At 42.8% G+C, this 15,145-nt stretch overlaps 1 protein-coding gene across 3 annotated transcripts in view; it reads right to left on the bottom strand.

The window, feature by feature from the left end:
* The window catches only part of atxn7l1 (ataxin 7-like 1), a 67,877-nt gene that overhangs the window by 22,660 nt on the left and 30,072 nt on the right, over window positions 1–15,145 (bottom strand). For all 3 annotated transcript variants that reach the window (XM_072454880.1, XM_072454881.1, XM_072454882.1), the window contains 8 exons: window positions 14,739–14,937; window positions 13,987–14,405; window positions 10,764–10,846; window positions 7,504–7,757; window positions 6,220–6,430; window positions 5,557–5,678; window positions 4,193–4,696; window positions 3,275–3,524 (listed from right to left, as the gene is read on the bottom strand). In XM_072454880.1, coding sequence (XP_072310981.1) covers window positions 3,275–3,524; window positions 4,193–4,696; window positions 5,557–5,678; window positions 6,220–6,430; window positions 7,504–7,757; window positions 10,764–10,846; window positions 13,987–14,405; window positions 14,739–14,937 — 2,042 coding nt within the window. The remainder of the gene's footprint in view (window positions 1–3,274; window positions 3,525–4,192; window positions 4,697–5,556; window positions 5,679–6,219; window positions 6,431–7,503; window positions 7,758–10,763; window positions 10,847–13,986; window positions 14,406–14,738; window positions 14,938–15,145) is intronic.

Raw genomic sequence — 15,145 nt, 5'->3', positions numbered from 1 at the left:
ATAATTGCCCACCCCTGTTATAGACTCTACGTGTGCATCCGGATTTTTTATAAACAATACCCCATAATGACAACTTGAAAGAAAATTCTTATACATTCCAGATAAACTGTTACCTTTGCACATTCATTTTCAATATATCTCCCACCTCTATCTTCAATCTAAGTCCTAGCTGAAGTCATATTATTATTCAGAAAGGTCAGTGCATTAAAGGTGGTATGGACGATTTTTTTCAGCAATTTTTTTATCATATTTCCTCGTGGCGTGGATAAATCATTTGTCCTGCCACGTATCAATCATAAAACGCACCTACCGCTCACCTGCAGCCGCGTCAGGCTCGTCCCCACGTTTCCGCGTGCCTAAGCGCATGGATCTATCATAATATAGTTCCCTCAGTGTACGGGGCAAAATGAAGACGGAGAAAGACAGTTCGAGCTGACGCAGAAGTGGACAGAAATCTACGGGAGACGAGCGATGCGATGCGCTCCGTTGTGCTAATAAACAAACGCACGTGTGTGTTGTATCAGTCCGCACGGGGGAGTGCGCACTTAATCGTCCATACCGCCTTTAAGAGCCTTTCCCAAAGACACCAATGATGACAGGAAGGGAATGAAACGTCCTCACCTCTGCTCTGACAATGCCTACATTTTATTATAAAGTCATTCTGATTCAAACTGTTTAATTGCACAGATTGTTAGGAATGCACTGATTTCTGTATCAATATCTGTACTGGAAAATGTAAGGGATCAGATATCTATATATATGAAAGAGGAACTTCACGAACGATCGGGACACGCACTGGAATCGCTTTAAATTAACTTGTTTTGACTTTATTCGGCTGGATTGAGTGTTTTCGTCGTGTCGTTGCTATGTGCCTTGGCTCTGAGTCCCCCGGCTCCGGCCCCGCCCCCCGGCTCCGGCCCCGCCCCCCGGCCCCCGGCTCCGGCCCCGCCCCCCGGCCGGCGCCGTACCGCGTTTACACAAAGGAGGAACTCATGAAACTGCGGAGAACTGTCGTCTTACCCGGAGATCGTCACGTTATCCCGTCGCAATACTGACCTAACCTAATACTGATGTGCAATTCTGTCATATGTGCAATTACTGTGACATTCATGTGCAATCTATGTGCCGTCGAGACACATATTCATGTGCAATTACTGTCGGGATCACATGAAATGGTATTTATTTATTTATTTGTCTATGGGAGTTTTTATTTATTTATAGGAGATCTTCTACTGAAAGTGTTTTTCAGACTTCCTATAAGTGATCTGTTCTTCTGTATCTACCTCTGTATCTACCTGCGTTGCACCAATGAAATTTCCCCATGTGGGACAATAAAGGAATATCTTATCTTATCTTATCAAGTCCCCATTTTCTGATACTAGTCCGATACTCCAAGTCATTTTGAGAACTGAAACATATTTTTACCAACTTCAACCCAATGAATCAATTATAACTTGAATAAATACCGTATTTTCCAGACTATAAGTCGCACCATTTTTCATAGTTTTGGCCGGGGTGAGACTTGTACTTATATACTTATAATCCGGAGCGACTATATGTGATATTATTTGTTATTTTCACACTTACAACCGCATTTCATACTCCAGTATGCATATATACGTTTTTTTCTTTTATATTATGCCTATTTTGGCTGGTGTGACTTATACTCCAGTGAGACTTTTAGTCCGGAAAAAAGATCAGAACCTACACAATTCAGTCAATTTTAAAGTTACTGTAATGGCTATACAAATATTATTAGAATATTCACCTTTTAGGACATTTTGAGAACATGTTGAAGTAGTTTTTAAAGTAAAGTATCCGTGTGTCGATTGAGTCTTTCCAGATTCTCAAAGCTGAAAGCGGTTGGTAAAAGGCGGAACAGATGAATATTTCAAACTGATTGGACAAAGCGTCACAACGGTGGAACCAGCAGAGTCTGCAAGCATCTGCTCAAAATACCTGCCGAACGAGGGTAAATGAGGCAATAGGTTTTGTCAGCACAAGCCTGACAGTCTGTGGCAACATCTCAGTCTGTGGCAACATCAGCCGTCATTTATCATCTGATGCTTTTGCTCATCAGCATTTCTTCTATATTTCAAAGAGAAAATCCAAGTGCGGTTTAGTGACAATTCACTCTGAAGAATAACAATGAAATCTACAGTCATGGGAACAACAAACACACTACGTGCCGAGTATTTCATTACAAACAGAGCTTAAAAAGTGACTTCTGCATCACTCATTTATTCAGAACAATAGAAACTTTGTTTAATTAGATGTATGTATTGGGATATGCATTGTACAATGAGATTTTTGGATCAAGAATGCTTCACTATTATTATTATTTGTTTATTTGGTGGGATCAGTGCGTGTTACTGAACAAGACTACTTCTGTACCAAGTGAAATTAAACTGGTAAGGTTTGGAAATGGGATCTCATGTTTTGATGTAATGACTGATCTGTGCTGTCGTCTTGCCCAGGACGCTCTTGGAAAATACTTTCCTGTTTAGATAAAAGGTAAAAAAACACATGTGTTGTAAACATGCCGAAATGTAGTGTGTATCAGTGTTTATGGAGACGAGGTGACTGAAGAGTCTTGCTCAGGAGTTGGTGTCATTTGTCCTGGAGTGGTCCATTTCTTGCCCAAGGACACAACAGTGCACTGCTGTCCCACTACATCACCTGTTTTTTCCAGCTGCCTTCCCTGCACAGAGGAGTTTATCTTGATCGTGTGCCTCACGTGTGTCTCAGCGTGGCTCACTTCCTGGATTTATTCCGCACTCTGATTCGTTTGTGACGAATTGGACCAGAGTTTAATTCAATCGGACCGAGACAGACCTTTCCATCCGGACCAGAGTTAGTGTCTTTGGCCCGGATCAGAGTTCAATTGCGCGTTCACAATGACCCAAACTAACCACTCTATCTAGGCCAGGGGTGTCAAACCTGCAGCCCCCAGATGTTTTATTTGCCATGTGATCATCTAAGATACACATAGACCGTTATTGTATATTTTGGACATTTTAAAAAGGTAACAGTTCTAAAACATGAGGCCAAAATAAAAGGAACTCAAGGCCAATGACAATACAAATAATGCATCATATGTAAAACTTTAAAAGTCGTCTCCTTTAAAGTTTTACCAATAAAATTAAAAAGAATGTACGAATAACAAATGTTTTGTAAAAGGGATGATAATAAATGTTATGAAGTGAGAACCCAGAATTGAATGCCACTGAAAAAATATGAATAAATAAATAAAACAAACTCTGTGAGAAAGTACCTGTCTGGGCGACTCTGGCCTCAGAGCCAGCATCCCACTGCTGTCATTCCCTTTTCCACACATGTTCTGTGGTTCGCCCGGTCGGGTCATTTTGCTGGCTTTTCCTCTGAAGGAGCTGGGGTTCCTCCTCTTTCGACTCTCTGCTTTTCCTCCATGGGCCGGTGGCCCTGCGGGCGAGGGCAGGAGCTGGTACGGGGCAGTAGCTGCATCTTTGGTGGAGGTGTAGGGTGCACTGACTCCAGCATCACGACTGAAGGGAAGGATTACATCAACATGTCATTTTCTCTTTCATCAGATATACAAACTGTAAAAGCAATGTAAAAAACAGCTTGTGTTATGGATTTGTTTACAATAATAAGAATCATAATAATAAGTGGACATATGGTGACACAATTACAATCTGTTATAATGGCCAAGTAGGCATATTTGTTTATAATCCTTCACTTTGCCCACACTGCAAACACGTTTGTGCTGCTTGTTCAAGATCTTTTGCTTGTGTGGGTTGTGTGGTTCTTTTAATTTTGAGAAATAGTCATCTTAAAGAGATACAAGGTAAACATGTTCAAATCAAATACTATTGCTTTTCCTGATAATTGTAATCCTCAGTTACAAAAACATCAAACATTATGGCAACGTTGTTGATATTTGCATTTGCTGATTTGGTTCTCAAGACGATTATCCAATCAGAAAGCAAAATTAATCTCTCAATGGCCTTGCCAGCTCCCATGACTAAATCTAGTTGGTTTAAAGCTGATCTAACGGTCACTGCACTTGTATGTGTCCTCTATAAACAGGATAAAGCACTGGCAGACAGGTTCAGTTGGGATTGTTGTTCCCTTTTTTTTTAAACCAGTAAGAGCGCACACTTCATACTCTTATCTTAAATTATAACCGACATATAAATAATCTCAGACCGACCCGTTTAGTGAGCTGGGAGTCCCTCCAGCTTTAGACATCCAGCCTTCTGCCCCGCTCCACAGCCCACCTCCGCCACCTCCGAGCACCTTTCTGCGAGCGGGCGTGGCCACAGTTCCCCCTGCACCTTGTAGCGTCGGGTGGTGACTGCTACCATTCCTTTTGTGATTGTCTACTGATGGAAGCAGGGAAAAAAACGAGTGGAAAGTGGAATTTTTCCTCTTCTTGGATCCCACTAGAGAGTCCTCAGTCACTTTCGATTGGCGACTTAATTTATGCACGCCGTTGCCCGCTTTGTCCGGTGCCGTCTGCGTGTGAGAAAGAGGGGCGTCCCGCATATTGAACACCCCCGTCGTTTGGGGGAAGGCGGCGGTGAAGGAGTTCGATGGAGGTGTGGAGACGGGAGAGCTGCCGGAGACGGGGGACGGAGGAGGGTAAGGTTGCTGGGACAAGGAGGCGGAAGAGCAGGAGCGCGTCTGGAGGCTCTCAGCTGCAAGAGGAACCTTCCTGTAAGAGAGAAAGGAAAAGATTAGAAACAGGAGCCATTAAATTACCGTATTTTCCGGACTATAAGTCGCACCAGAGTATAAATCGCACCTACCAAAAAATGCATAACAGAGAAGAAAAAAACCATATATAAGTTGCACTGCAGTATGAAATGTGGTTGCAAGAGTGAAAATAACATATAATATCCCATATAAGTCGCTCCGGAGTATAAGTATAAATATAAGTCGCATCATGTATGAAAGAAAAAACATGTACTGTAAATGGCCTATATACATTACAGAATAAAGTGAGCTCGCATGCCAAAGATAAGATAGTGGTTACTTAAACCACACAAACAATAAAACGATTAAAAATAAATAAATCAGCAGCATAATTTAACCTCGTCAACCAAATTACGATGTATTTTTATTGTAATGACGTTAAATGTATCGTAATGACAATATAATAAATACCATTCTTGAAATTAACAGATGAGGAGTATTGGACAGTTATTTCAGAATTGTAAGTTGAAACGTGCTTTACTTCTTTACATTGCACTTTATTTATGTAATAGCCAGGACACTTCCACTGGGTTGTAAATGCTTTTTCAGAGGGAGGAGTCTATTGTACATGATTTTACTGATGCGGAAAATTGGAGCACTCGGAAGAGACCTACGCAGTAACAGGGAGAACTGCAATCTTCGCACAGGAACGCCCTGCACCGCTCGAGAGTCAAACCCTACACCTTCTTGCGTTGAGGCGAGCGCTCTACCCGCTGCAAATCCCGGTGAGCTGCTGTTACGTTTTCCTTGTTCCGTTACATCTGCATAAACACCATCGCATACTTCATAAAACTACGCCAGTTGTGTAAAGTTGGCTACCTCCACATCTGCGAGTTGAGATGTTTTTCCACCATACTCTGCAGAGCCAGCCTCATCCGGTCCCACCGCCGATCAAACACATAGTGGCCCCGTCCCATGAGGCGACTGTTGAACACGCACAACTGCAAGGGACAAAAACACATTTCAAGAAGACTCTCATCCGTGCAGAATATGGGGACTCGATCCAATCTGTAACAAGTACAATATAATGTATTCATATTGAGGGATTACGCACTGTAAAAACCTGCTAGTACTACTTAACTACCTAGCTCCATATCTAAAAATGTACATCACGATACAAAAGATAATTTTAAATCCCACTTTCAGCCACTGTTACTGTGTGTGCATAAGTAAGGGGGACTGGGTGGTTCCTCTGACTAAATACAGACAGGATGAGTGCAGAGACACTAGTTCATGTGCACATGACTGTACCCAGGCTAAATTACAGGTTTATTAGGTTATTTAGAAGAAACACTCAAAATGTAAATAAAATGCATGCAAAATATTACATTTATAGATATATAAATGTACAATATAATACTGTGGATTATTCTAGGCAATGTGATAATCTCCATAAATAGACTAGTAAAGTTACATACAAATACAATGTTGATATCACCATCAAAGTGTCAATAAGACCTGATAGAACAGAATATCCTGTACCCCCAGAGGTTGCGGGTGGCGATTGGAGAAGTGAATGGCAGCTCTGTCAGTCTCCGCGGGTGATTCTGCGTCTCCCTCGTCACTGAAGAGTCGACCCCCGTCTCCAGCTGCCGACGACCAGCCGGAGGGAGGCGGCTCTGGATTTGGGGCGGAGGGAAGGGAGGGCGCCGGGGGCAGAGGGGTGGATGTGGAGGCGGTGGGACCTGTAGCCCTGGGTCAAAAATGAAAATGGGTTAACAATGACGGATTAGTTATTGCCAAGTTCATATGCAGATGTTTGTAGTAAAATAGCATTTTCAAAGGCCTAGTTCCTAATATAAATGTGTCAAAATCTGTGGATAATGTGGATTTTTCTTTTGATTATTTGACATGTATTCTAAGAGCATTACATAAGCACAGTCTAAAAACTGTAAGCAAACAATATTGTAAATTATAGAGAGGCAAGTTACTCAAAGCATATTTCCATGCCACAATTGATTAGAAAAATCATTTACTACAATTGAATTAAAAGCATGTCATATTTTCAAGTTTGATGTTTTAAGTTTAAATTAAAAAAGGGGAAAAATAATCACTTCTAAAAATGCATTATGTTTAAGGGTTTGTGGATTTGGTACCAGTCAATCACATGTTTCTCATTTTATTTTCATGCCATAGAATGTCCTTTTAAAATGCAAATGGAATAAATGTTTATTAAATAAACAACTTCACTACTTCTTTCTACACATTTGGCTACAGCATCCCCTTGTGGATGGAAATAGAATGAATGACCAAGTCAAGACAACCACAACAACAAAAACATGTTAAAAGAAGACTATCCAATACATTAGAGATAATGTTGTACAAAAGTAAAGTTACTGACCTGACTGACTTATATATACACTGCATATAAAACAATATTAACTAGGGCGGCATTTCATCCATCTTTTTTTATTTATACAGGGAAAACCCAATGAGAAAAGTTATTTTTCATGGGTTCCCTGTTAAACACAACATAGAATAAACAAACAAACACAACTAACGAAACTCTCTTGTTAAAAAGGTATTTCGTGTCTGGATAGTCCAGATAACTAATATGATTATTAAAATAAAACTTCAATTACATTTTCTTTAGGTCGACTAGTCATTTTATTTTTAATTTATTAGTAAATTAATTGTATCTTTTATATTTAATTATTCTTAAACTAGATTTAGCATAGGAACGTTGACTGTAATCGTGATTGCAAATTGGTGTAGTAATAGCATGTGCAAACGCCCTTCCTCCAGCTGTACGAGGCCCTGTAATACCTGGGTGCGTGAGCCTGCCGTAGCTTGAGCGTGGACTGCAGTCGTCCGTTGGGGCAGTGAGGCTTGCCGGAGCTCTGGTGCGACGCCAGAGTCTGGTTCAAACTCGGCTCTTTTCGTTCGGGTGCCGCATCCTTCTCCTTTTCCCTCTCTTTCGGCGCGTCCTTCTCCTTCGCGCAGCTCTTGTGTTCCGCCAACAGTACGTCAAAGTGTCTCTTCCTTCCCTGGACGGCCCGGCGCTGAGTTAAAGAGTGAGACTGGAGGAGAAATACAGCAGAGAGGGTCGAGATCAGACGCTTAGCTGGATTTGTGAGCTAATAAACTAGAGAGACATGAGACTGGGCTGTGTTAATGGAAGTATTGATCCAGTCGGACGGCAGTGTTTGTTTGTCGGTGAATTTTGGCTACAGAGGCCTCGTTATAGTCCAGTCTGTTTGGGACATAATTACTGCCTGCCCTCTCCCATCGGACTAACACAGGTAAATATTGGGTTTGCGTGACTCGGCTCTGCGCCCTTCCAACTATTCGGGAAGGTAACCGGTCAGCAAACATTTGAAGTTTGAATAAGGATTTGAACGCGAGCTCATTTGAGTGATTCCACAGTAAACAATGTGCTTTTCCTCTGCATCCTCTTCTTCAACATCAACAAACATCATATATCACTAGAAACTGGAAGCCTATTTCTAACAATACAATGGGGGCCAGTAATATTGTCAAAAACTAATATTGATATTGATTATATGGTTATTTTTTACAATCCATAGCAAATGTGCCGGATTTAAAAAGTGTCTTAGGAAGGTTAAAAATGTATGCTTTACAATGCATATATAAATTAGTAATTGGTATGGATTGGGAATGTTCAAACAATGGCCTGGGGTTGAGTGGTTTGAGTTTAAAAAACACCCACCAACTTTGAGTGAGCCAATTACTATGGTTAAAAGCGTATTGAAGTCATTTTGCAATATATGTCTCTGCAATGAAATGAAAAACAAAAGAGCAGAAATATTTGATGTCCTTGTTTGGAAGATTTCACTGCCAGTCTGTAATGATGCTATACATTTGCATACAGTATATCTCCAAAACAACCACTTCTATTCAGGCGATATAAACAGCCCACCTTTAATGTACTACACTCCCCACCCTGTACCGTTTCATGTACCTCACCTCTAGACACTCGACTTTACCCCTAAGACCATCGACTGACCCGATGGTGTGTTCATCCATAACACAAGCCTGTACGGTTGCAGAGAAATTGACTGACAGAAGATAAATAATGCAATTCGTCAACGGTGATTCAACAGCACCATCTGACCCTCTCTGCACACTCTGACATCAACCAACGTAATGCCCTTTTTAAATCTTCCTTCAGGCTTCGAAGTCTGGTAGATTTTTGTGAGCACACCTACAATCCTATCAACAAGAAACATTGGCAAGTTGTAGTATTTATTTTGTAGTAAATCATAAGCCATAACTTCTCTCTTCCTATCAGAGTTTTGATTCTTGGCTCGAGTCCGCCCTGAGCAAGAATCCACTTCTGGACGTGAATGAAGTGCGTGGCTGGTAAACGGAGAGAGGAAAAATGGGAAGAGCGCGGGGGAGAGATCATGTGGGTCAGTGCCAGCGGAGGGGAAAAGTGCGGAGATACCCAGGTAGAACACAAACATATGTAGCCCATAAAACTCTGCACGGAAGTCATAACTCTGGTTCTATGAATCCAGACACGCAGGGAATGATTCGGGCCCAGGTCGGGTACGGGCAATAAACAAGATCTATACCAACAAAAGACCAAATCAATGCATTAATAAAACATACATGAAACGTTCAGAGGACATGCCTTACTGGCCTATATAGTCACGCTACACTTGATATTTTTTTAATGGATTTCTTTTTATACAGGGGAAGACCCTCGATGAGAGAAACTCTTTCATGTGTGCGTTGTGTTCACTATTTAAACCTCCTCTGGAAGCATAGCCATGGGGCTTGAACACTCAAAGATGATACTATGTTGACTCTTGCAATAATACTATGTAGACTTTAAGTATTGCCATTATTTATGGTCTTTTTACTTTCACCCTTTCTGCAACACACGTCACTATAGGGAGACTCAGAATTCCATCCAAACATTTGCAGCAATTTGGACCATTTAATGTTTTTACTAGGTGTATAAAAATGTGTGTAAATTAGAGGAGTTTTGGTCCAGTGCACAACGTGGTTGCTGGGTAATAGATTCAGTGTGATGTCATGATTTACAATCATCAAATTGCCAAACAGGGAAAGAATCTGTAAAAACATGAGTAAAATCTTAAGTCTGCGTTTTAGTGAGTAGTTCAACCCGTCATGGACACTAAGTCCCAGCATCACCTCCGTTTCCTACTTTCCTACATTAGCTCAATAAAAGTCAAACCCTTCTCATTCTGGCCTCTCAGAATTTCTCACACAAACATTTATCTTGAAGCATCTACGTGACACTAATTTCTCATAATTAAAACACTGACTGACAAACAATCCGTAATGCCAAGAACGATAAACCTCCTCTTCACTTGCATCTAATTACCAACTTCCTAGAGATTAGGGAAATGCGCTAGGAAGTAATTAAAGGGCAGAATGAGAATATTACAGCTCAAAGATGTTGTGGTCTCGTCCAACATCTATAATTACCTCATCAAACCAAGTGTAGACAGTGTATTAGTTTAGCATGGCTACTCTGTATGAACAGGCACTAACCATCCAGACAGAGGAAGAGAGGAGTAGGAAATGTTCTTTAACTGGAAAGTCCAACTCATTTAATTAAAAGGCTATTGACGAGAAAGTATCAGTCAATACAATGTTTTAACAATGAGTAAATGATTAGCTGCAGCTGCTAATGGACTTTAATCATAATTAAAAGGTGCTGTACCTGATTTTTACGGTCTTAAAACTGTGAAAAACAGATCTAGCTCAGTTTATTGCTCACTTACCTACTCTACTGCGTTCCGAGCAGCAGAAATATTCATTGCAGCGAGTTTGAGCGCTTTTCACAACTTCCAGAGACCAAAGCAGAGATAGCCGTCATGGTAACAGCGAACAAAAATGAGCACTCGCTTTAGGAGCGGCTAATAGAATATGGCTGTATAGATTTGATTTTATTACATGAAAGAACAGATGATCACACCCATGCCTCCTTCACAGATCAGTCGAGACCACGATGTCCAGCGCTTTGTATGGTATAAATAAGCCATTATAAATAAGGACATAATGTGTGTAATGTGATGTTATGTGTTCACCTTGCAGGTCAGAGAGCGCGTACAGGCCCGCTTCGTCTCAGGGTCCGGGACTCCACAGTGCTTATTTGGATCGAACACTCTTCCTACAAAAAGACAGAGAGAATGATTTAAACACTCGTGTACAGTCAGTTTTTTTCTGTCATAGCTCGTTATTAGCAATATATGCCATGTTTGTGTACAAGCGTGCTAAATGTTTATAGAGATGCAGCTCGTCAGTCTGCTGGGACACTACAAATAAACACATTTATCTCACTATAATGTCAGAATACTTTTGAAATAATGCAAAGTTTAGTATTTAGCATCTTAATATCTCCATTAGTTTAAACGTTAGGCTTACGGAAAATTCTTTGAGATATGACAACACAACCCTTAGCTCGAACTGTCCGAAACAAACTATTTGGGCGGCAGTAGCTCAGTGGTTAGCGCTCTCAGCCAGCGAAGGTCAGAGGTTCGAATCTTGATAAATATTTCCTGTACTGTATGATCCACTGTTGGGCTATAGAACTCAGGAACGATGTGGCCAGTAGTCGGCAGGTTAGCGTAAACAGAGCCACTTTCAGACAGCTATAATCTACTGCTGCCCTCTGCCATAATCCCTGTAATCTTTCTGTGTTTGCACGAGACACCTCCTAAGGTTCCTGAAGCTTCACCAGCCAATGTGAATCTATCCTTAACTGTCAAATGTGGTTTTACTAATGATTTTCTTCTTAAAACTTGACCAAAACGGGACTCAAACAAGTATTTTTAGTCCTGCAAAAGCATACGGTACTCTGGATTTCAAGCTTGCAGTGAACTTTTCTTCCTTTTTTGATCATATTTTATTGTTTTGCCTATCACAGTATGACATTAAAACATATCCACAGACATTGTCTGACTCCATCGCCACCACAGACATTGTTGATTCATTTCTCCCTGTGGCCCTCAGAGGCAACTGTTGTTGTGAATTTGGGCCTTACAAAAATAAATTGATTTGATTTGATATCCAGCTCCAAGATTAATTCAAAAAGGCGCATAACTACAGAGTCCTAATTACTGTTAATATCTCATTTATACAACAATAAGTCTGTAGTGGTGATGGTGGCGGGCTAACCCACACCTACACAGATTTAGACGAGCGAGGAGAAATATGTCGGCGGAGAAAGAGGAACGAGAGCGAGAGACACAGAAAGCCAGAAGGTGACAAACTCAAAAATCACTTAGACCAGGAGACTGTGGAAGAAATGGGGCACTTTGTGAAAGTGGCAAAGAGGCGCAGCAGTTGAAAATACAGGAGGGCGCACGGAAATAATCTGCTTTCGGGGCAGCGGGAGCTCAAGGATAAGAGTGTATGAATCGGAATAAGAGTGCAAAAGTACGCAGCACCGACAGACGGCAAACTGAGGAGGGGAACGGCAACACAAGATGAAAAGAACGTAACATCCTTTAGAAATATAGACTTTTATGCCTCAAATTTTCTCTTTCAAACATGTATGCTTGGAACTAAGATTTACATTTAGGCCGTCACGGTAATTACTCACATTATTGATATGCGATTGATGGAGCTCAATATTTAGCGCGAGCAGTCTTTGAACTTTTTTATTTTCAAAGTTGTAGGGGGTTGAAAAAGTAACTCACAGATGCTACTTAACTGAAGTGTTATAATTGGCTTTTTAGTTTAGAGTTATTGTGTCAGTGGGATAAAGTAGTTTCAGTGCGTTTGCTTGTTGGTTATTGCTCCTTCAGCAATATATCACATATCAAAATGATTACAGTGAACCCTCGTTTATCGCGGGGGTTACGTTCCAAGAAGAACCCGCGGGAGTCGAAATCCGCGTAGTAGAAACCTTTATTTTTTTTACAGTTATTATACAATGAAATACTCCATAAAACATTGAAGCTCACACGCGCGCTCTCACCGGCCTCTCACGCGCGGCGCCGCTCTCACCGGCCTCTCACGCGCGGCGCCGCTCTCACCGGCCTCTCACGCGCGGCGCCGCTCTCACCGGCCTCTCACGCGCGGCGCCGCTCTCACCGGCCTCTCACGCGCGGCGCCGCTCTCACCGGCCTCTCACGCGCGCCGCTCTCACCAGCGTGTCCCGCAGCTCACACGCGCGCTCTCACTGGCCTCGCAAACTTCAATTTGGCAAGCGGTTTTACGTACGTGTACTTATTAATCCATAACGTTATTGACACACAGGTAGAGAAGACGCGGAGTGACTGTTTAGCCAATCAGAATGCAGAACACAATGCATGATGAAAATCCGCGAAGCAGCGGGACTGCGAAAAGTGAACCGCGTTATAGCGAGGGATCACTGTATTGCTATAGTGTCAGGCCTAATTTAGACAACAATAAACATGACAGAATAAAGAATAATAAAGAATCAAAGAGATGAGTGAGGTATCGGCCACCAGGCGTTTCTCTTTTATGTTGAAGGAGAACGTTTGCTTTTGTTAGGTTTGGGCACTTTTCCTCCCTATTGTTTGTAATTGGTCTGTTCAGTTTTTGTCTAATCTGTTTAGTTTTTTTTAGATTGGCTCCCGGTTGCGGGTGCGCGCCCGGCAGCCTTTAAAATGGAGACCGGATGGGCTCAGCGCTCTCTCTCAGCTCGGCTCCGCCCATCCCGCTACGGTCCCGCTTCGCTGACACACTCAGCTCGCCTGCTCCCAGCTGGCTCTCACTAGCAGTAGCACTAGCCTGTTTTGTTTGGCCTGGTGGGACCGGTAGTCCCATTTTCACTTTTGTTAGGGTTAGGGTTGGGGCTAGATAGGGGGTTTTGTGTGTCTTATTGTTGTGCTTTAGTTAGAGGTGTCGGCACTGGCTTCGACGGCCTTATCCGGGGCTGGCCCGGTGTCGCCCCTATTTTGTTTCTGTTTGGCTGGCCCACCAGGTCCATCTTTCGTTTTATAACTTTGGGGTGATTTTTAGGGCACGGAGGTTCGAAATTTGGCATTTATTTTGGGTGAAAACCTAATAAACTTGTTTAAAATTGTCTTTGTCTCCGTGTCCGTTTAAAAATGTTTAACCCTCTGTTCGGGGTCATAACATATTTAAAATAGTTCCTTCCTTCCACTGAATCCATCAAAAGTATCATTATTGTTGTTATAACCATTATTCAAATCTTGTGTCGCTTTTTTAATCCGTCGAGACTTGGGACCAACAAAACAAGCACAATAGATCAGTAACTTGGCTACACAAAGTGAATAAAACACATCAAATAAAACCCCTCCTCTTCACTTCTGTCACCTGTGAGCCTTTTGTGCGACCGGGCCGGCGTCGCTTTGGTTCCGTTTTGCTGCTTCTTTTCCGGCGTCAACGACGAAGACGAGGGTAAAGCGCTACATCTCGGCGAGGGGGAGGGCGACGGCGAGGGTTTTCGGTCGGGCTGCGAGGGAGATGGCGTGGAGGAGGGCCGTCGGTCCAGGGGAGAGCGCGCCGGGCTGGGGCGGCCGTCCAGAGGCAAAGGGGCGGGGCTGGAGCGCGGCGTCGGAGGTCCGCAGCCCGCTCTGCCGTTGGGGAGTTTGTCGGACGAGCGCTGGGACAAAGGCGAGGTGAGGGAGGAGGCTTTGTGGACGGACGGGGAGGAGCTGAGGCGCACGTGGGACGCCGAGGTGGTTCGGCTCAGGCAGGGGATCTTCTCCAGGCTGACCACCGGAAGAGACACGCTAAACGGAGCCAGAGATTACATTAGACAACATATTTTCATTTGTGTTCTGGCATATAACACAATCCATAGAGACACTGCTGATAACCCCTTTGGTGTTACGGAGCGACAGTGGCTCAGACGCGCAAAGTGTCATTGTGTCCTTGGACAAGACACTTCACCCACCCATGAAATCTGTTGCGTAAGTGATGGATGGTGATTGCGTGGCAAAGAGACCGATGTGACTTAAGTGTGTGGAGTGAATGAATAGTGCAATGTAAAGTCACTTAAAAGTCCAAACAGTGAAAAAGGTTTTGACCCCCAAGACATTTTAATGCCAGCCATATCTCCTCACCATGTTTTGCTGCGCGCTCCCTTCGGTGGGTACACGGCGAGGGGTGCCTTGTTGAAGCGTGAGTGCGGGTACTCTTTGGGCACTCTGAAGGCCAGAGTGTCGCCCGGGCTGGGGTTCACAGTCGGGGCCACTGCTGGGGTCTTGGGCTTCATCAGGACGAGGGGACTCTGAGACGAACCCGGTGAGCCGTGACGCTTTTCTAAAAAAAATAGACCAATGGGTTGAAAAAGCTCATAAAACCACAGTATACGTAATAACTTCAATTTCTATATTCATTTGTATCTGATTAACACCTGAGTCAACTACTCAGCGAGGCAGCGGGGTGTTTTTGCCCACTTGTTTTTGATAATGCCAGATCAAATCAAATCAATTTATTTTTGTATGGCAGTGTTGTAACACAAGGCGGA

Source organism: Eucyclogobius newberryi, unplaced genomic scaffold (genome assembly GCF_026437365.1).
Source record: "Eucyclogobius newberryi isolate DKJ021-1_F unplaced genomic scaffold, fEucNew1.0.hap1 SCAF_2, whole genome shotgun sequence".
NCBI classification, from domain to species: domain Eukaryota; kingdom Metazoa; phylum Chordata; class Actinopteri; order Gobiiformes; family Gobiidae; genus Eucyclogobius; species Eucyclogobius newberryi.
This window is presented reverse-complemented; position numbering and strand designations above follow the sequence as displayed.